Here is a 22,396-nt window from a genome sequence, read left to right as displayed (position 1 = left end):
CACCACTGCTTGATCAAGCAGATAATGAGCAATAAGATTTGAGGCTGTCTGTGCGAGTGTGTCTACGTGTGTGTGTGTCAAAACTTGTGAGAGAAGGGGATTTCAGTATAAATATTTATGCCTGGCAAACAGATCAATGGCCATTAAAAAGGTCAAGGGCAGATGATGATGGATGCCGGCTGTATGTATTGATATATTTTGACTGCAATAATGAATTACAAATGCACACACACACACATAGACAGCAGACCAAATGATGGGGATTAATTCATTGATCATGCTTAATCTGTCATAATTAATTCCATAGGAACAACTGTGATGAGAGCAAGCCTCCATTACACAGATAAATTATTCAACATGAGGAGGAGGTGGACCCAAGATAAATGAGCGTGGCAGACTGGTGCCAGCAGTCACAGGCTGAGGCTAATTACAGTCTTTTCTTGGAAACTAGCACAGGTTAACTTACAGTAATGGTTGTATGGAAATACCATATAACTGTAATTGGAGGCTCAGGTTAACATAACAGTTCATGGAAGCACTCAGGCTTCATTACAGCTGACTTTGAATAAAGTTATGAAAAGACGGTGAAAGCATATCATAAATGTCACATCTGTGTTGACCTATATACCTTTATATAGCCACTTCCTTTATAGCTGAGCGGCAGAGCTGGTCCCAGTTGGAATCAATTCTCTAACCATGCGTTAAGTCCCGATAGGTTGATCTGTTTAAGCTGTGTGTGTTTCTTTGTGTCTCTTGCGATCATTAAATCTTTACACTTACAGAATTAAGCCCTGCAAACTGCAATATGCTAGATAATGATCATTAACATCATCAACTTATAAGAGGCTCGCTTTGGCAAAGGGATTTAATGGATCATGAGCGTAACAATACACCTGGGGCCAGATGTTTAAAAGTTTGTGGATTCAAGAGCAAAAGTCTCTGTGTGCACAGGGTAAAAATATGCATGAGCAGTCTCTGTGCCAGAATTATATATCCCTGCATATGCATTGTTCTGTATTACGCAACTCAGTCACTGGGAGATTGTACGCACTGTACTTTGTTCTGTACTTGTTCTGGTGATTGTAACATCCCGTAAGGCAGCCTGATCAGCCTTTGGTGTTGCTGTACAAAGCCTGTACAAATTAGTGTATATGTAATGAGTCATAATAGACAATTGATGGCAATACATCGACAAAGCTTTGGCATTACTCGCTGTAGTCCATCACATTCAGATCAGCACTCACTTTGTAACACATGCATGAATATTCAAGTCCACAATCTTGTGGCATTTTTTTTAATATATATCAATTTCTCTGTGGAACGTGGTAAGGATAGACCGATACATCGGCCGGCCGATATATCGGGCCGATATTTGAGTTTTTTACTTGTATCGGCATCGGCCGATACGCATGTGGGTTCGCGGATTTATTTTTCCCTGGCATGATTTACAGACAGGCATCCACGGGCAGCTCTGTGTTGCCGGAAGACCCTGCAGCGCACATGCAGCGAATCCTACTGTACAGTAGTTGTTGTTTTATTTATGCTTCAGCTTAAATATTTGTTTATTATATAAAGACATTACTGGAAGATTTAAGAGCACTGAACTTTTTTTTTATTTGAATGTATAATAATAATATTCTACCTGTTCTACCTCAACTTTCCATCTTGTTTTAGTATTTTTTACTGTTCAATAAATGTTTCTTATTTTAAACTTGAGACCTGTAATATTTGTTATCATTGTGTCATTTTTTTGATGTAAACTGAGGGAGCAAAAGCAGTATCGGCCCCAAATATCGGCTCAAGAAAATTGGCAGTCCATAATCGGTCATCGGCTAAGGGTGATGGAAAAAAATCGGCATTGGCCCTAAAAAATCCATATCGGTCTATCCCTAGAACGTGGCTTACACTACCTGTGTGCATGCTTTATGTGACCCCTGTTCTATGAGTTGAATCAAAGACAAACTGCACCCGTTAATAGTATCCATCCAGTTGTACTTTATTGACTTTCCAGCATCATTTACAGCTGTATGCAGGCACAGGGGAAGACATTAGCTTTTGATATTTGTGACCGTTGGCATTTTGAAATCAAAAACCTCTCTAAAGAAGTTCCCTCTCCTGCTTTTCAAATGTGGTCTCACCATGATATAAGGCATGTCACAAATCAGACATAATCGCTTTACACTCCTAAATATTAGGAAATATTTGTGAAACTCGTCCAAGGCGTTGCAACATTTAGACTAGCCTCTTTGTTTTGTAAAATGACTTATTTTGACAGGTGCTTGTATTTGATTTAAGCACCTGGCCAGCTTTGGTGTTCCCAACTTTGTGATTCAGCCTCGTCTACACACCTATGCTTTTCAAAAGGTAGATCTGCATAAAAGATAAAAACTCATTAATAACAAAAACACATCAGTTGGGAGCTGCTGATGCTGCACATTTACAGCACAGTAAAGCACTGGTATAAAATGTTGACAGCTAAACTCCCTGCCCGATTGAATATGGACATAAAAGTCGCCGAAATATGATTATCAATAGATTTTTTTTTACTGAAACAAGATTTTCTGAACCAAATAATGCCAGCCATTTCAGTTAGAGAAAGCCTCTGAGGGTGAATTTCAACCCATATTGTGATGTAATAAATTGGACCTTAATAACCTTCTTCATGAAATCACAACCAATCCAGTCCTGCTTGACTGAAGAGCTGTCAACTTTTAAACCCAGATCAACAGACTGTGTGTTAGAAGAAGGTTTCTCTGCACAGTGGACAGGTGGACTTGTTGCTGGAGGTGAACCATTTGTACTGTAAAAAAATAAGAAAAAAAAATATTAGCGTTAAAGGCATTAACAAAACAATGTCAAAAAGCAAAGTAGGTTCATTTTATGAAAACTTTGTGTCATATTTGCTGAGACTGTCATATTCTAAAAGACCTACATGAGACAGAGTCTGTAAAAACAATCATGCCTATTTCTTGCCTCAGTGTTTCCAGAAACATATTTTCGTGAACTAGTTTAGCTGTAAAATGAGAAAGTTTGTCACCTGGTTGCCACGTTGGATGCAATCAACTGACGTACCAAGCACTGCCAACTAGCCGGACCAACTGTCTCATTTTACAGCTCAACAGTACACCAAAATATGTTTTTAAAAACATTTGAGGCAAGCAATGGGCAATGCAGTCACAGAATCTTGTCTTTGAGACTCCTCAGCTCTGATAGGTTTGTTTTGTTTTTTTTCCCCCAGGTGCAGTAAGGCAGTAAAGCACTACAAGGTAAGGTAAGGAGTGGGCAGAGGAATATGATTTTCACAGATTATCTGTCTTATTTACTGCTGTGTGAACATAGTGTTTTCAGTATTTATGATAAGTTAGTTTTTATGTAAAAGTTGCAAACTACAGCTTAAAGGAATTGTTCAGATTTTGGTACTTATTCATAGAAAGTATACACTGATCCATAAAAACATTACAACCACTGTTGGGAGAAGTGACTACTATTGATCATCTTGTTACAATGCAATGCTCCCCTGGGGAACTTTTGGTCTTGAAATTCATCAGGATGCTACTTAATGCGCTCCACCCACCCAAACACCTCTGCAGATCAAGTATCACTCCTCATGGCAGCAGCCCCCCAGCAGGAAAATGCTCAGGAATGGCCCAAGGAATAAGAATAAAAACAAAAAGCATCAACCTAACCTCCAATTTCCACAGATCCAAATCTGATTGTGCATCTATGGGAAGTGCTGGTACCCCTAATCCACAGTGGGGCCTCCCTGGATCGGACTTGTCTCTGACATGTCACCTCTGGAGGGTGTCGGCTTCAGATCATTTCAGACCTGTCAGTTGTGAGGTGGGGTACCAGCACTTCCCAAGATGCTCAATCAGATTGGGGTGTGGGAGAGTTGGAGGCCAGTTTGATACTTTGAGCTTGTTGTCATGTTCCGCAGGCCATTCCTGAGGTGTTTTTGTGGTGTGGCATGGCACATTTTTCTGCTGGGGGGCAACTGCCATCAGGGAGTACCATTGCGGTGTTTGGGTGGATGGAGGGCATCAGGTGGCATCCACATGAATGCCATGACCAAAGGTCTCCCAGCAGAACATTGCATTGTAACAAAATGATCAATGTTACTCACTTCACCCACCACTGGTTTTAATGTTTTGGCTGATCGATGTATTACAAACAGTAGATGTCAGTTGTCATGCCACCGGTTTGGAGAAGCAGGTTGGAGTCTGACATGGATGCTAAGAAATCTACTGCTGTGGAGGGTCAGCAACAAAACTTATTTTAGCCACCTAAAAAAAAAACCAATATGCATTTAAGTGTATGCTATACTGAGAGTATTTTCAGTGCTTAACCTGACTGTTACAGTGATTTCCAACTGGTAAATTAAGCTGTGATATTGCTCTGTTCATAGCCAGACTCTATTAAGAAAAACTGTGATTCAACATTGCTGAACACAGGAGCTGCTGCTGCCTTAGTTTGTTTGTTATGGTGTGACTTTCAGAAGAGTTAGTTTGTGTTTGGTGACTCTGAACTAACTAACTGATTGAAGCAGTGGTAGACCAGCAGCTCCTGTGTTTAGCAAGCTGAAATTACTGTTTTTCACAATGGAGTCTGGTGGCTTTGACAAGAGCTTAGACGGGCCCCATCGGAATGGGCTGTCTGCCGGGAAAGATAAAGGAGTGGAAATACAATCAAAATAGGTACTCAGGGCATGGCTTAGTGGCTAGAGCAGGCACCCTGTGTACAGAGGCTCTGCTGAGGCCCAGGTTCAATTCCAGCTTGCAGCACTCTGCTGCAAGTCATGTCTTCACACCCACCCCCCCCCCCCCCCCCCCCCCACACACACACTGTCCTATCCATTAAAGGCAAAAATGCCCATAAAATAATTTTTGAACATATAGCATGCACTTAAAATGATATGGACTTTTTATAGGTGGCTAAAACATGTTCTATCGCTGACCCCTGACATCTACTATGTGCATTACACTGACAATGATTAAGTACCTCACACAACCCCACTTCAAAAAATCTGAACTATCCCCTTAAAACTGTGTGTTGTTACGTATTAGATTGTGTATGTGATACAACCAGTAGTGGGCTGTGGATTTACAACATACTCCTTCAATTAGGTCCCAGTAAAAGGAAAACATAAAACATCATTGTACAGGATTACTCATATACACAGGGTTCCCATGGTCATGGAAAATTTAGAGTCATTTTCCAGACCTGAAAATGTCGTGGAGTTAGTAAAATTATTTACCGCTTTTAAAATCGAGTCATTTAGTTGTGTATAACAAAATTAACAGTTACAGTAATCTTCTGTAGGACCATAGATATCTTTCCACATCCGCCTACATTCTTATGTTGCCACGTTGTTTTTCAAACTTGTATCCACAAAGGAATTTAATTAAATGCATTAAAAACACAGTCATAGTATAATCAGTCACACTGAAAGTCAGCCTGATATGCAGTATGCACTTTTATGACTGTGTCTGTAGTTTGAAGTATTTTAAGTAAATATGAACATTACAAACTATTACAGATTGGAAAAGGTTGATTAATTTTCATACAATAATTGGAGTAAAGTATACTATAGAGTTGGTCTCAGAATATTTTTTTTTTATGAGTCCTTTAAAAGGCATGGAAAAGTTTTGATATTTGTCAAAATGTGTGGGAACCCTGTACACAGATTTGTTGTCAGTGCCTGTTCTCTCTCATTTACCATGATTGATTTAAGATTAAATAAAAGTTTAGCAACTAAAATTGATCTGTATATTATCTGCAGAGAAAGCACTGGAGTCCTCCATAGCCCACCACTGGATGTACTAAGATCTTGACACATATCTTACCAAACAAGCTGAGTGAAATTTCTTCTTGCAGGTGCGGCAACCCTTCTTGGGCAGGGAGTAGTTGGAGCCATGGATAACAGAGAAGCAGATCATACAGTCCTCGATTCCCTCGAAGCGCTTATCCACATTGTTCTTCCACAGAGCCAGGCCCTCCATTATGCTGCCGTTCTGGACACAAAAACACATTCAGAGTTTTCTGAGTTGTTTCATCTTCTTTTTCTTATCTGATGCCTAAAAAGAAAGTTATCTTTACAGCCCCCTTGGCCAGCTTAAGAAAACTTCACTGGTCGGGATATAATCATGCTACAGGTCTTAAGGGTGAGGAACAAACACTACTTAATACACCAACTTCTTGCATTTATATCCATTGTGTGTTTGTGTATCTACCTGATGTGTGAGATAGGTGCTCAGTTGCAGCATCCAGTTCCTCCACTGCTGTACAGCAACTCCCACACGCTTCCCACTCTCTACAGTGATAGAGCCCAGAGGGTAGTTCTGTGGTAGCTGAATCACCAACTCGATGAAGATGTCATCCACAGAATAGGTAGCAATCACCTCCCGTGCTGCTGAGCGGGCCTTTACCTGGGGCAAAAAGATAACACTGTTTGCCTTTGCCATCTGGAGTCTTACAGTAAACAGTCCTTAAACTAGTAAAAGTTGTAGCTGCAGATGAACACAGAGCAGTGTATTTGCTAACTTACAGTCATGCTGTCAAACATTTGAGTGCTGGAGTGGACAGACGAGATCTCCTCGGCTGAGAGAACAGGGCTGACGTATTTAATGGTGAATTTCTCCGCAGCGGCGCTCACTCTCTTCTCTTGCCCGTTCCACCACAGCCGCACCATGGCAGGTAGGTCCTGCACTGTGCTGTAGTACACGCTGCAAGCCAGATGAGGGAGCTCCCACTTGACATTGTCATCGTCTGAAGAACGAGAAACAAAAGGTAAGGAAATCTTAGCTTGTTTACATTTCACAGTCATGTACAGATGTTGCGTATGTGCGTGTGCTACTTACTGTCAACAGCTAGACACTGGCTCTCTGTAAAGAAGGTTTTGGTTTCCTTTGTCTCTGCTCCCTGGCTTGGGTAGGTGGGGTTCTCAGGCATCAGTTTGAAGAGGTGCAAGAGGAGCTTGTTCAGTGAGCAGCTTCTCTTAAGATACTGGGCATAATGGGCTCGCAGCTAGAAATACATCAGAAGAACAGTCAATACTTTGACAACAGGTACGTTTCCATCCACCTGTTTTTAAGCACTTTTCTAATTTTTCTATTTACGCAAAAAACTCACAAAAATCTTAAAATATTGCAAAACATTTTTAAACTTAGCAGAGCTTGAAAAGTTGGTGTATCGATTGAGGGTAAATGCAGTAGAGTCATGACTTCCTGTAATTGCATAATAACTGCCAGGTCTCTTCATCACCTCTGGACTGCATTCAACACGCTTATGTAGGCTATGCTCCAAAGCACACTTTCTCTATGGAACTTATAAATCTGTTTGCTTACTTACACTCAAAAGTTAAACCCAGTTAAAAAAAAAAAGAAACAAACATATTGGAAGAAATATCTGATAATTTAACATGACTCACATGTGAGGGTGAAGATTTGAAGAAAGTGAGGAGCAGCTTCCAGGCCAGCAGGTACCCCAGGATGCAGGAGTACTCCACACTGAGAGGCTGGACCACTGCAAACTCTCCTACTTGAACCCCTGCCAGGATACTATCACACAGTTCCTCACAGGTCGACAGGATGGCCATCAGAGCAGCTGGAGGAGAACTGGACACAGAATTGAAACAGAACTGTTAGAATAATTACACATTAACATATAACACTTTTCTTTCATGCAGCACAATTACACACAAAAGCAATGCAAAGATGCAAATTTGTGTCCCTGAGAGGTGAAATGTTTCAACCTGGGCAGAAAAAAAAATCTGTGATGCTGTGTCGCAAATGCTTGTCAGTGTTAAGATTATTCTGATGTTACAAGAATCAGATTGGTAGGAAAAAGTTATTGTCTCTGTCTGTGGGCACCCAGAGCTCTACAACTCAACATCTTGGAGAAAAGTGAGCGAAGCCATTGAACCATGTTATAAGTTCTGAACATATGTATTTGTTAATTGATTCCAGCTATCAATGTACTTTTCTAAAAACCAAGTTAGCATTAGCGTTAGTTAGCACAGCTGGGATTTTGGCTGCAAAATTCACACAAGTAACTCAAGGGATAAATGTCCTCTACTTGGTCTCAACACACTTTTACAACTTACGTGACAATACCTAGAATCCACTTACTATCACATATGTATTAAACTTACAGTAATATGATTTTCTGTTTTTACTTACAGACATGGCTCATCTCCGTCATCATCAGACTTGTTGTTGTCTCCTTCTCCATCACACTCGGGCAGCTGAGGCATGACTCTGGATTGACAAAAAGCAAGTTCATTTTTCTTTTATATCTTGTGTTAAGCACGAGGAGATCATTCCCAACCTCCTGCAGGGCCCTGAATGTCTATGGATAGGTCTAACACTTAAATCATAACACAGTACTAGGGCAATTTTTCTGTTAAATTAAGAAAAATATATCTAAGTTTGCACACTCTGAAACAAAGTCCTTACTTTTCTAACAGGTGGTAAATGGTGATCTGCAGGGGCCTGGCCTTAAACAGCAGCAAAGGGCAGAGGGTGTTGAGGAGCGTCTGGAGGGGCTCTGGCAGGTTTGTCTTCTGGTCTGCTATGAACCGTGGTGGCAGCGAGTTCTGTTTTAGCTGCTGCACTGGCATATATGTCAGAGCCACACCAACTGACTGCAGTACCGCCATTGGAAACACAGGGTCGTCCGGTTCAGTGAAGGCATCTGCGGTCAGACAACAGACAGAAATTAGCTTTAAAATGACAAACAAATATATTCTTTATTGATCAACTACCACATCACCTGGTGATATGATAAATAAAAAGCAGCTATTACAGAGTCCCAACAGTAATGTTTGGTGCTACATGTTAAAAAATATACTGGCCAAACAAAATTTCTATGGGCCCTAATTAAACTTGCACACACTGTATATATCAAGTCTTAGCTATTTAGCTTGAAAATCCTTTTCTGGAATTTGCTGGTGTGAGCTAGGAACATAACCTGTTTTTAGAAATGTAGCTATTCGACGGTATAAATGTGGGACTTAGTTAGAACTCTTTCTTTGAAATGCTTGAATCTGTGTGTCATTAGAGATGTCCTGAACTCAGATATATCATTGATTGTCACAAATTATGGAGCGAGATGTTTTTATAGCACCTCAATGTATTAGGAAATGTAACAAATGTTGGACTTTTATACAATAAAAATACTTGATTTTTAGTCTGTATATAGTCTGAGTTGTCTTTGTTGACATTTATTTATTATCACGACTTTTTCCAGCAACCTAAAATCAAAGAATAAAGTAATTTCTCTCACAATGTAGATGGATTTCCTAATTTATAAGGGACACAGGTATAACGTTTTGTACTTGTGTGCATGTAATCCTATGAATCTTATTTCCATTTATGTATTTCGTATATACTCTGTGTTAACACCTTATTTTTTAAAATTGTACATAGTCCCATCTGTATAATGGGCTATTTAAATGCATTCACCATAAAAGGTCAAAATATAGGGGGCACTCCATTATAAGTGGCGGCTGGTTTGACCACAGATGCGAGATTTTGACAGAGATGCGAGTGACTAGCTTGATGCAGAAGCAGCAGATGCTGCCTCAGGACAATCCGAGAAGCACATGAGGACAGGATTTGACCTAGCCTGGCTGACAGAGGAAAAGACTGCAGTCAAGCTAGTGTCACTCACATCTTTGTGATCAAACTAGCCACTGCCACAGCTGGAGACAGACACAGGCAGAGCAAAGTCTGAGTGAGTAGAGCAGACATGGTAACATTGCTCCCAAAGCAATGTCTGAAAAAATATTTGAATAGAATGATTTTTTTATTTTTTCAAGCACTGGCCTGATTTTGCAACTGGCTGGCTGTATTTACTAGCCCCAGACTATCCCTATTGTTAGACCCTAAAGTTTTGGTGCTTTACTTTTCAGAGTAGGCTTGCTTCCCTGAGACTGTGTCATAACCTCCTCAAATAAAATCCACACACGCACCTGTGATATTGACAGGCAGAGGAAACAGCAGGTTGTAGATTCCTTCCACGAAAAAGTCTCTCCATTCACCAGTCAGTTCAGGCGGCAGCTTCTCCAGCACTTCAGATGAAGGTGATATGAAGAACTGGTTCAGCTTCACTATCAATGCAGCGTTCTCACACACAAACAGCTGCACCCATGGGTTCCACAGACTGCTCACCTTCTCACTGGCCGTCTAAAATTGGAAGCATGCAAAAACACTTAAGGATGGTGCAAAACAACAGATGCAAGCAAAGTAGCAAAGAGAGTACTCTAACATTTCAAATACCTCAGGTCAAGAGATCACCCCATGACAGGAAACATCGACCCTGCAGCACTATTCACAACCTCACAGTCACAAAACAATTTATGTCTCACCTCCAACCAGGCTAACATAGAGCAGAGCAAGAAGTCCCACTGGCTGCCCCCGAGAACTGTCGGACAGTGAGTCACCAGCCAGGAGAGGAAACGGATCATCTCCACAGCAAGGTTCAGCTGTCCTGCAGAGGCTTTGGACAGGTCACTGAAATACCAAGATGTAACAAATGTAGATATATCAGTTGAAAATGGCGAATCTTGTACAGTGTTTCAAGAGATATAATAAATATATAAACTGTGTAAATGTTTGCATGGTGTCTGTGATGACATTACCTGCTAAAGAGGAACCAGTCCTCCTTGCTGTTCCTCCACTCCATCATGGTGGCCAGAATAGCCTGCACAACCTCATCCTCTACTTGTGTGTTGGCATTTAGACAGCACACCAACACTGCCAGACACCCATACACATCTGTCAGAGACATCCCATCATTATTATTATTTGCTTGGTTCAAGTCCAAAATGTCCATGTATGCAGTTGTGTTAATGTGTGTATTATCACCGTCATTCTCCTGCCAGTTGATTATTCCAGCAGTTGCAAGAGCAACGAGAGTCTCTCTGTCTTCTTTGGTCATGGTGGGGCAGAGCACCTGAAGCGTGCTCAGTTTGCTTTGAGACACCGGGAACAAACTGACCAAACAGAGACAACTTTGAATCAACAACAGTGGTGGGAGTGGTCACATAACAGGCTTCAGTGTGAAAATAAAGCACTTTAAATGACATTAACAAACAAATGGTTAACCTGTCTGCGCTGCTGTAAAGCTTCCTCACTGTTGCACTGTGAGTGGATGCCAAGTTGTTGGAGTGGATGTAGTTTTCTAGAGTCAGAGACCATAGACCTCCATCCTCCACTGACCTACAGGGCAACAATACACATATATTCAGTTGTTTTTGTTTCAAATGAGCGCCTGGAAAAATAAACATGCTTACATGTCAGTGTTTGAGTCTTCATAAGCTCATAAATCTATTAAATTTCTTAAATGTTCTTGGTTGGATGAAAATGGCATTAGAAGAGACTCTGTTAAAGCTTTTTTTTAATGTAGAAAACCATAACATGCATTAGGGGTGGGTGATATGGCCCTAAAATAATATATTTCAGGGTATTTTTGCAATAATATTCTTGATTAGTAAAAAAAAAAAATATTTGTAAATAAATTTAGTTTAAAAAAAGTTTTATTTAGATAGAATTGCATCAAAATAACTTTGCCTTCAAATATTTAATAAAAACTAAACAAGAATTATCTCTGACTTCTTTAGTTTGTAAACTTAAGTTTGAGATTCAGAGTCTGTATACAATATTAATAGTACAGCAAAATAAAATCTACCAGAAATTACACATTTAAACAGCTCCCAAATTCAAAAACAATGTACCCTGGGATCTATATATATATATATATATATATATATATATATATATATATATATATATATATATATATATATATATATCTCAACAGGTGATTTCCTTCTTTTAGCAAAATCCTAAATGATTGAGTTGTTTTTTCCCAGCTGGACCTTTATGCTCTGTAACCTGTGAGAGGCTGTTATGATACCAGAACTATTGCACATTTGGTCGAGCCAAGAGCATCAAGTAGGTTTACATTACCAAAGGCTTATGACAAAATCACTTGACAACACAGACACCAGTGTGCACACAGCGAGAGAGGAGAGAGGGAGCTGCTGAATGAGTTCCCTCTGAGCGGTAGTCGCTATATTAGTCTGGGGCTCAGAACACCCAGGCCTAACGACACCAGTTTATTCCACGCTACGGAGGTTGCTCGACTTTTTGGAACCACCACAAAGTTGATAATAATTTCGTTTTCAGACATGCTTGTTGTTGCCGTGGGTAACAGTATGACATCAATATGTCAACAAGTCAAAATATCGTGAATATCACAATATGACTTTTTCCTATAATATTAAAAATTATACCAGTATTTACGTGCATGAGATGATATGGCACACCCCTAATGTGCGTTAATCTAATGTGCAGCTCACCTTGAGTAGAGAGTACCCAGCAGATCTTTCATAGGAACCTGGTTCTGGAGTCCTAACAGCCCCCAGTCGGTCAGCAGGCTCTGATAGGCAGGGATGTACTCTACCTCCTTACACCACTGCAGTGCATACAACAGTTCTGAAACTGTCACAGAAAAGCATACATGTTCAATAAGAATGTAAGAAATCATCAAAACGATTCTGCATCAATTCTCAAAAATACATTGTGTGCAGACTTTTCATTTTCTTAATTTGTTCACCTAAAAAAAATTGCAAGCACTTTTCTTTTTACTGATCTAGGTAAATAATTCCTTTGCCGAGACTACATAAAAAGAAGTGTTTTGTGATACATGTTATATCGCCAGATTGTTGCCAATACAGTTTTAAACACAAACACAATAAACAACATCATAGATTGACATACAAAGACACGAAAAACACAATAAATATGGCATTTCCTTTGTGTGTGTGTACCTGTGTACTTAAGGTTTGGCAAGTGTGAAGGACATTCTGCCGGCTTTTCATCATGAGGTGTGGATGCAACAGTCCGGGCCACCTTCCCCAACAGGGCACAGGCACATAGGTGGGCTGGCAGCCTGGTTGACACCTTAGACTTCCAGATGTCTATGGAGGGTTTTTCACAAACTCCTCGGTGGCGGCTGGACAGTAAGGGGCTTTTGATCCACTGCAGAGGACACACAAACAGGGAGAACGATGCATGAATATCAGAATCCTTTCACAGCAAGTTCTTTATAATCAACGTCTGGTATTGCTTGAATTTGTTTTTTTTTCCTTGAGTAAGGATGATGGATTGGATGCTCACCTGAGGAGGTAAGGCATGTCTGATTCTTGTCCATTCTGTCTGGCTGGGTGTCAGCTGTGTGAAGACCTGGACGAGAAGGGGGGAATCTTGATCGCAGACAGAGATGATTGTCTCCACTAGGCTCTGTACAGCCAGAATTAGAACCTGCAAACTGGAAGAAAACACCAAGAAGAGTTAGCTAGTTACTGACAAACCCACTTCGGTGTTTAAAAACTACAGGTGTTTGTCTTACCTTTTAATATCCAGAGAGACTGTGAGTAGCTGGTTTGTCACCCAAAGGGCTGCACTATGCAGGAAACCACCTTCCTTGACCTCACATTCAGAGTGTTGGACCAGTGACCGCACCCCAGCTACACATACTTTCCTCAGCTTATCTAAAAGTGAGTCTTTCAAAACAACATCAACAAACGTAAGTTATTTAGCCCACCTGGAACGTATATATGTTTGTGCACTGTGCAAGTACCTACCAGACAGGTGAGTGTGTGTCTGATCTTGAGCAGTGAGCTGGAAGACGGTGAGCAAGAGCTCCTCAGCAGAGAGAAGAAGAAGACAGTCTTGCACAGAGGAGAAGAATGTGGAGGCCACATCACAGATGAAGCAGATGAGTGGCTCCATGTTGCCTGCATCTGACAGACTCTTGGTCTCAGACAGAGTGGCATGGAGCCTCTCTAAGATCTTCTCCAGGTACACCTCCCCTATCAGAGGCTCTGCGCAAGTACAAACAGATCAAAATGATTATTATATGGAAATTCACTCATGATACGCATCAACAGTTCAACAAAAAAATACTGTTCCACTGGGGAAAAAAATTGCTGGTGTGTGTGAGTGTGTGTCTTTACCGTTGTTGTGGTGCTGAGAGAGGACCAGGCTGATAAGGGTCCAGCTGTGGTTGCTGGTGGAGGAGGTGGAACTGGGAGAGCTGCATCCCACATTGCACAGCTCCTCAGTTAATCCCAAGAGTTGCTCGCCCAAAACTGAACCTTTCAGCCAATCACGACAGCTCTTTAGAGTCTCAGGATCTGTACATGCCTGACAGGACAGATAGCAGCACAGATATTTTTAACAATGTAAATGTGATTTATAGGTAGATAACAGACTATGATCTCTGTAAACATAAGACACACATACCCTCTGTATAATTTGCAGGATAATTCTCCACTGTAACTCCATCTAGAAACCAGAGAGAAGAGCACAAATGAGTAGAGTCTTAACCTACGACACAAGGGATCATCACGCTGCATGAAAAAGATGTGAATCAACATCAGGTCATATGTAATGACATCTGCATTTCATGTTACCATAGTGATGTGGTTGAGGATGCGGATGGTCTCCTGCTGGCTGCAGCAGTACAGTGAGCTGAAGACCAACTCCACCACATGCTCAGTGTCTCTGCGGCCCTTCTCAGCCAGCCACACCACCACCCGCTCCAACAGGAACTGCACTGCTGGATTCTTCGCGGTCACCTCGTCCCTCTGCTCACCGTCCGTTATTTTGTCATCCATTTCGACCAGTGTCTAAGATGAGCACAGTTTAGAAAAAGGTCATTAGCATCATGTAAGAGCTGCTAAAAATACATGATACCTTTAATATTCATTCCTCAAAGCCATGGCAGTGTTTCTGCATATTCAAGCCCATTAATTAAAATTTGCAAATACTTAACATGACTACCAACAACTTTTTTTCACATCTGGAAATTAAAAAGCTAAATTGATGACACAAATTGACAGACAATAGCCCCTTTTACACTGCAGGCTCAAGACTAAAATGTTGTGCCATCATTCCCACTTGCTGTTCCGTATAAAAGGCATGGACACAGAATGAGGGGACAGAGTTGTTCTCTCTTCAGCCTGTAGCAGAGGTAGTAACAGAGCTGAATTGACATCTATGTAAAAAGTGTGAGAGGGATGGGTGTGACGTTCTGACGATGTCTTATATGTGCAACACACCACTAGGAGATTTAAAAAGCAGCTAGCAGCAGTTAGCAGCAATCACAAAGAAGAACAGCAGCCGAAAATTGAGGAGACAACGAGGTCCTGGAGCTCCTCACCCTCCATGCAGAGAACGAGATCAAAGGCCATATAACAGGGATAAAGCATTGTTATTGCCATGTTAATATCATTGTCATTGTTTAGGAAGCGCTGCCCAACGCTTATATTATATGTCACACTAGAGGCCGACGCTGTTGTGTTACATGCCAAGCCTCTTTTGCTTCCTGAACACGAGCATGCTATCAAGAATGACATACTGGTGCAACATTATGCTGTTGTTGTCTGGTTCTGTGTAAAAAACAAAGCCGCATCAATAAGTGTTTTGGTTGTGGCAGTGTTACGGGAGGGATCTCTGTGTAAAAGGGGCTACTGAAATACACTTTTGTCTGTAAACATCAAATGTGACTTACACTGAAGACCCTGGGTGTGTGGAAAGACTGCAGGAGGAGGGAAAGGAAAACAAGGTGTCTCTCCGAGTTTTTCTCATTCACATGCACCAGGCACAGTTGTGCCAGCTGGCACACTACGTCCTCAAAATGCTGCGTCTGTAGGGACCCAAATGACTTCTCATTCACCAGCTCAGACACTGTCTGAACAGGCTTCTCGACACCATCCCCCTCGACTCCAGTTTTCTCATTGTCTTCTGGTTTAGAAAAACAGATCTTGACAGATTTCTTCTTCTGGATGTGCTTTCTTTTTACTCTCTCAGGATAGCGCATTACCTGTAGACATCAGAGAAAGTGAAAAGAGATTTAGTTCGGCATTGTGTTTGCTGTTTCACTTTGGCCACTTTTAAAGACATGAATAGCTCTGACAGCGTTATTGATCTGCTGTATCCTTGCATGTCTGAACCAGAGATTCCACAAAACAAAACCTACCTGCAGCAAGGTGGCTACCCCTTCTAAAGCCTGTGGATCTGCATCCTCATTGTCGGCATAACGCACAAACAAAAGGCCGAGTCCTTCCCAGAAGTCTGCCAGAAGCCCTTGAAAGACATCACTGCTGCCATTAGCTTCAGCTTCACTATGTAAGCCTGCCCGTTTCTCCCAGGAAACAAGTATTTCAGTGACCAAAAGGAACAGAGGACCGTTTTGAAGGGAGGGACTTCCAAAAGCCTTTTCTAGTAGTGGCAGGAGCTACAAAAAGACAGAAAATAAAACAGTGAAACAAAGGTAGGGACTTAAATAGATCTGATATGACTGGTAAAGTATGCGTGACTGTGTGGTCCCACCTGCTGTGAAATAAGCATGGTTCGAATCTTTTTCTGTTCCTCCTCTTCTTCTGTATTTTGAAGTGTGCAGTACCTCAGGCACTCGACAACAGAAGTCACTATAGCTGCACTTTCCGATGGGCTTGCCACTGCACGCTCACTAGACAGACTGACACCAACACACAGACACTTGAGGCTAGAGAGTGTGACACAAAACTGATTCATAATTTAAAAACACATTTTTTCCCATCAACATATGTCAGGACATGGGCAGCGTTTACAAAATCACATGAAAAATAATTAAATTACTGCTCATTTCATTTAACTCAGTTTGACTGTTATGAACTACATCAGGAAAAATGTGTAAATTTATAAATGAAAATTATTAATTTTATTAGATAAAATATTAAAATGTTAATAGAATCATTGAGTTGACCGACATTACTTTATACAACGGTAACACAATATGACCACATTGTCACAATAGGTTTCCCTTGAAATTCAATAAATAACAATCACTCAGCCCAAACGTACATACTTCCAAACACAAAAAAAAATTACCCTTGTATGAATGAAGAGAAGAAGGTGGTGTAGAAGTCCAAGGTTGGCTCAGTGACCTGTGGGGGCAGCTTGCTGAGGAGCGGCATTAGATTAGGGTGGAAAGCTTTCGCCATGCCTTTGCCACCCTCCTTTAGTAGAGCCCAAAGTTTAGGTAAGAAGCCCTTCTTGGCATTCACATGAGTCCAGCAATCCTGAAATAGGAGCAGAAAAATCTACGATCAGATGCAATTTAACAAAAATTAAACACGTCACATACTGGCGATTAACTGAGTACATCTCTGATTGTTTTCGTGTGTGGTAATTTTGGTCATTTTATTTTGCTACCTCTAAAGCACGAATGAAAGTTGCTACTCAGTGGACAGAGCAACAGCAGAGAGAGGCATCATATTTTCACATCTGACTCAATGAATTAAGGATTTATTTCGACCAAACCAGGACTGGTGATTGTTTGAACAGTGGAGAGACTAACCAAGTCGGTTTTGGGGAGTTTATTTTGTTTCTGTCAAGTTAAAATGAAGTGTGTTTTACGATGAGTTGACACGGTAAACAAGTTGATCTTTGTTTAGTGAAAGTGAGAAACTTAAATTCAGAGGGTGCACGGTTATAATTTATTCAGGAAAATAGTGTACGTATATTTGCTTTCTTGATATTTTGTGAGTATAATTTGTTAATTCGTCAAACTAAAAAAGCTACGAAGGCATTTATTGATTGGCTTGGAGGTGAAATGCTACCCCCCATTAGTTTGGAGCATGTGGCCAGGCATCACACCATTCACCTTCAATATAACTCCCTGCACTACCTTTCAAGTCCCCTCTAATAACTTAGAGGGAAGCCAACTTTACAGAGCACCTGACACTATATTGGCATTAGCATTGCTGTGCACGTGAGGTCATTCTTAAAACACAAGCTTACGGGGATCGTCGACACGACGTGAAGAACAGCTTCCCACACAGGAGGCAGCACTACAGGATCTGTGTCATCAATGCTGAGGAGAACAGCGGGGCAGAGTCGTGCTGCTTCAGCCTGGACCAGTCCTGGAGTGAACTCACACAGAGCACACACCATCTCGAAAAATGCCCCTCGCACCTGTGGAGCAACACGAAGTGGTAATTAGGGACACAGTTTTATTGTTTTCCTGTTCAAAAAATATGAACTACAGAGCATTAATTAACTTTGCAGGGTAGAACCTTTCTACATTTTCTGCAAGTGCAAACTAGAAAGATGTCTTTCCTTAACATTTTGCTTTTACATGGCAACATAGCCACAGCTAACAGAGCATCTAAAATAATTTTGGCGAAACCAAAAATAAATTGAGAAACCTTATCTAACATGATGGTTTCTTTACAGTGGGATTATGCCATATGCATAGATACAGGGATATAACATTTATCTCTTACTATATTTGCAAACTATAACCTTTTATTACAATGAAAATTCCTTAGTTGAGCGACACTACACAATGTTCATATACCAGGTCAACTAGTTCATTAGTCTTATTCATTGCCAGTACCTGTGGTGTCTTGTGTTTACTGTATTTCCAGAACTTCCCGGAGTTCAGAAGCTGTGCTAGTCTTTCCTCCAGGGCTGTCCTGTCACTCTGGAGCAGCAGGGAGAGCAGTCTCTTCACCCCCAACAGAGAACTGGTCAGCATGCGGACATATTTACCTTCTCTCTCCTCCTCTGTCACACTTCTAGAGAACATGGGGAACCAGTGACTCAGCAAAGAATTTGACAGAATGCATTATTGTTGTGCCTACACAGTGAAAGGAATGGACACAGCAACTATAATGAGCTTAACTTACTGTGGATCGCTCAGTGTGTCGGCAGTTTCCTTTAACAAAATATCCTGAAGTACCTGCAAGATAATAACAACAATTTAATGTTAAACATATACCATTAGATTACAACAGAAATTCCCTTGTCTGTGATCAAACGACCACTACTACTCACGTTAAGGATCTCATCCTTGCAGAAGCTGAGAGCCTCAGGCTGTTTGGTGGGTGAGAAAGCAGCCTGGAAGGCCTGGCACGCAGCAGAGGCTGCAGGTGTGTAAGTGTCACACTGGGACAGAATCCAGTGGCCCATCAAGCTCTTCAGAAAGGGAGCCAAGTTGCGACGCACTTTCAGCACCAGCTGCTCGAAGGCCTGCTGGGTGGCCTCCCTGATCCGGCGGTCATGGTCCTGATAGACATAATGATGAAGACAAAATTCTCCTAATGTGGACACACCTCAAAGACTTACACACACATTAAAGTCCCATTAAAATGTCATCCTTAATTTGAGCGTGGCTCCAGGATACCTCTTGTTCAGATCATTTGAAACAGGGTACTTTTATTTGCGAGCCAGGATGCACTATGTCCACAATGATTAAAAGTGACACTGATACAAAAAGGCATTTCATGAATGTATTGTGAATGACCAGCTCACCACTGATATCTTGCAGTAAATCCTCGGCCAGTACGGCAACACGCCTTTCACCTCTTCAGCATTCCGTTCCTGACACATGGACCCAAAGTCCTGCACAGCCTGAGAAAAATACACAGCATCAAGACACACACCCGGACCACCTGGGGTTACTACAGCATAGCCAATGAGAGACTGCATTACATGTTTTATGTACACTATTCTATGTGGTAGGTTGTGGAATGTTTTATATCTTTACAACCCTGATTCCAAAAAAGGTGAGACATTGTGTAAAACATAAATAAAAACATGATGCAGTGATTTGTAAATCTCTTTCAACCTATTTACACTTAAAAACAGTTCACTGACGAGATATTTAATGTTAAAACTAATAAACTTTATAGGCTTTTCTTAAATGTACACTCAGTCTGAATTTGATGCCTGCAACAACCTCTAACAAAAATTGGGACAGGGGCATGTTTACCACTGTGTTGCATCGCTTTTATGCCTTTGCTGGACAGCACAGATGAAGCATGAATGAGGGAGAGAAAGGGGATAACATGCAACAAAGGGCCAGGGGCTGAAATCAAACCCACAAATGCTGCGGCAAGGACACTGCCCCTGCACATGGGACACCAGCTCCAACCACTGACCTACTGAACACCACGCCACACATTTTCAATGACTGACAAGTCTTGCCATATTGTTGTAACATGTACAGTATGTGCCTTGGCATTGTCTTGCTTGAATAAGCAGAGATGTCCCAGAAAAGACATTGTCTGGATGGCAGCGTATGTTGCTTCAAATCTATTATGTTCATTTCAGCATTCATGGTGCCTTCACAGATGTTCAAGTTAACCACGATCACATGGACACTAACACATCCCCGCACCTTTACAGATGCTGGCTTTTTAACTTTGAGCTGGTAACAATCTGGATGGTCCTTTTCTTCTTTAGCCCGGAGGACACAATGTCCATGATTTCCTAAAACCAATTTGAAATGTGAATTCATCAGACCACAGAACACTTTTCCACTCTATGTGAGTCCATCAAGCCATATATGGCTTATGCTTTGCATGGTAGAGTCTTAACCTGCATTTGTAAATGCAGCGACAAACTGTGTTTACCGAAGATGGTTTTCCAAAGTGTTCCTGGGCCCATGTACTAATGTCTTTTATACAATCATGGTTTTCAATGCAGTGCTGCCTGAGGGATCAAAGGTCATAGGTATTCAGTGTTGGTTTACAGCCTTGCCATGCAGAGATTTCCCCATATGCTCTAAATATTTTAATGATATTATGGACTGTAGATGGCAATTGTGCTTTGGGGAGCACTGCTCTTAAGCTGATATACTATTTGACCACACAGTTTTTTAACACAGTGTTGAACCTCAAGCTGTCCTTGCTTGTGAGCAAATGAGCCTTTACAGGATGCTCCTTTCAACCCCAATCATGGCACTTTAATCTGTTATCTATTATCATGTTTACCTGTGGATTTTAAGCATTCATCAACTTTCCCAGTCTTTTGTTGCACCTTTCCTAACTTTTTTTGTAATATGCTGAAGGTATCAAATTCAGAATGAGTGTTTATTCACAAAACACAATAAAGTTTATCAGTTTGAACTTTGAATATCTTGTCTCTGAACTGTATACAAGTATACAAATATGTGAATATATTCTGACTTTATCTACGCTTACACAGCGTCCCAACTTTTTCAGAGTAGAGGTTGTGCATGGTAGGTGTGTGTTATACGTGGTTGGCTCTGTGTGTAAGAATTAAAGTTAGTTAAAAGTTAAAACTCACTTTCAGTCTGGTAACAACATCCCTCTTCGAGAGTTTCCTGAGCACTAGGCGGAAATCAGCATCCACCAGGTTGTCTATCTCCTCCGCGCCGTGGACAGCAGGGACATAACTCAGCTCCGAGGTGACCGTCGTGTCGAAGCCCACAAACCCCGGGATGACACCACCCTCCCGGGTTAAAACCTCAGCAGCTCGGCCGCTACTGGACGGCTGGTAGCGGGAAAGAAACAAAATCCCATGAAGCAGAAGTGTTAGCCCGACGGACACGTTGTAATTAAGAAACAGCTGGGGCAACACAGCCACTCACAGCTGCTAGCCGTTAGCATTAAGTTTACATTAGCTTTAGCTCGTGTTTGTAACTAGCAGCCGCTAACAACAGAAACTCTTACTTACCCGAACATTTCCTTTAGTTCGCTGTTTATTCTTACCCCCCATGGTTACACATTAATGTTAATAGTATCACTTAATAATGATAATTAACTAGCCACTCGGTGGAGGCGTTCAGCGGCACGGAGTGAAAGAGACTAATTACGCAGGTGTGACGGAACGACTTCCTGTCTAAACCTTTCAAAATAAAACGACATCCTCACGATTTAGAATAAAAGCTTCTTTGGGCAGATGAATTTAATGGGGACATAGCAGATCATCAGTAGAAGCCACACAGAAGTGGCGTACATCATTTTAAAGCTAGTGCCTGGCGATTAATTTGAGATGCAGCTGAGCATTGTGTCAAGTTCTCAAGTCATAGATCTGTAACAAACAATGTGTTTTGGTGAGACACATATTTAAACTTTGCAAGTATAGAGTGTTGAAGGACTTAGAACATCATGATGGAAGTATTTGATGACCATTCCCATGCTCATATAATTTTGGGGTTGACACTATCTTTTGCACAGTTTTGGTGCTAAATTTAAGCATTTTTTTATCACTTCATAAGTGATAAAAATGTTCAAATAAATACATCCAAACTACCCCGTTAAAACACCAAGACCTTGAGGAACACCACAGTAAATTCCATGCAGTGATTCAGTATCACAAACTTTTGACATTTGGATATTTGTATGAAAATTAGCTTTTTCTGCGATTGGATGGCAAGCACTTCTGTTCTGGAAACTGCTGAGAAACCTCATTGATGTCAGTTTACCTATGAAAGCCACAAATCTTCTGAATGCTTGGGGTCTCTAGTTTGTGAAGGTTCATGAGTTTGTGATTATTCTAGAGATCACTATAGGCCATTTTATACAGTTAGGTCT

General features: G+C 41.1%; 1 protein-coding gene and 1 long non-coding RNA gene across 2 annotated transcripts in view; one reads left to right on the top strand and one right to left on the bottom strand.

Moving 5' to 3' along the window:
• LOC117271419 (uncharacterized) overlaps positions 1-3,275 on the top strand; it is a 51,941-nt gene extending 48,666 nt beyond the window's left edge. Inside the window, exon 4 of the long non-coding RNA XR_004502887.2 lies at positions 3,239-3,275. This is a non-coding gene — a long non-coding RNA (uncharacterized LOC117271419). The remainder of the gene's footprint in view (positions 1-3,238) is intronic.
• Positions 1,976-21,678, bottom strand: ltn1 (listerin E3 ubiquitin protein ligase 1). The gene is made up of 32 exons (XM_033649547.2): positions 21,537-21,678; positions 21,147-21,353; positions 19,368-19,466; positions 18,891-19,121; positions 18,743-18,795; positions 18,451-18,631; positions 17,853-18,026; positions 16,941-17,131; positions 16,401-16,548; positions 16,048-16,305; positions 15,580-15,891; positions 14,480-14,695; positions 14,310-14,351; positions 14,021-14,210; positions 13,649-13,888; positions 13,414-13,567; positions 13,182-13,332; positions 12,833-13,043; positions 12,362-12,503; positions 11,106-11,219; positions 10,866-10,993; positions 10,640-10,775; positions 10,367-10,511; positions 9,971-10,184; positions 8,454-8,691; positions 8,178-8,255; positions 7,427-7,613; positions 6,858-7,023; positions 6,545-6,765; positions 6,231-6,425; positions 5,844-6,011; positions 1,976-2,800 (listed from the first exon to the last, which is right to left on the bottom strand). Exons 1-32 carry the CDS (start codon positions 21,576-21,578, stop codon positions 2,738-2,740), a joined length of 5,295 nt encoding a protein of 1,764 aa, XP_033505438.1. The 5' UTR covers positions 21,579-21,678; the 3' UTR covers positions 1,976-2,737.
• Positions 21,679-22,396: the final 718 nt, after the last annotated feature.

This window comes from Epinephelus lanceolatus, chromosome 11 (assembly GCF_041903045.1).
Source record: "Epinephelus lanceolatus isolate andai-2023 chromosome 11, ASM4190304v1, whole genome shotgun sequence".
Classification (NCBI taxonomy): domain Eukaryota; kingdom Metazoa; phylum Chordata; class Actinopteri; order Perciformes; family Serranidae; genus Epinephelus; species Epinephelus lanceolatus.
This window is presented reverse-complemented; position numbering and strand designations above follow the sequence as displayed.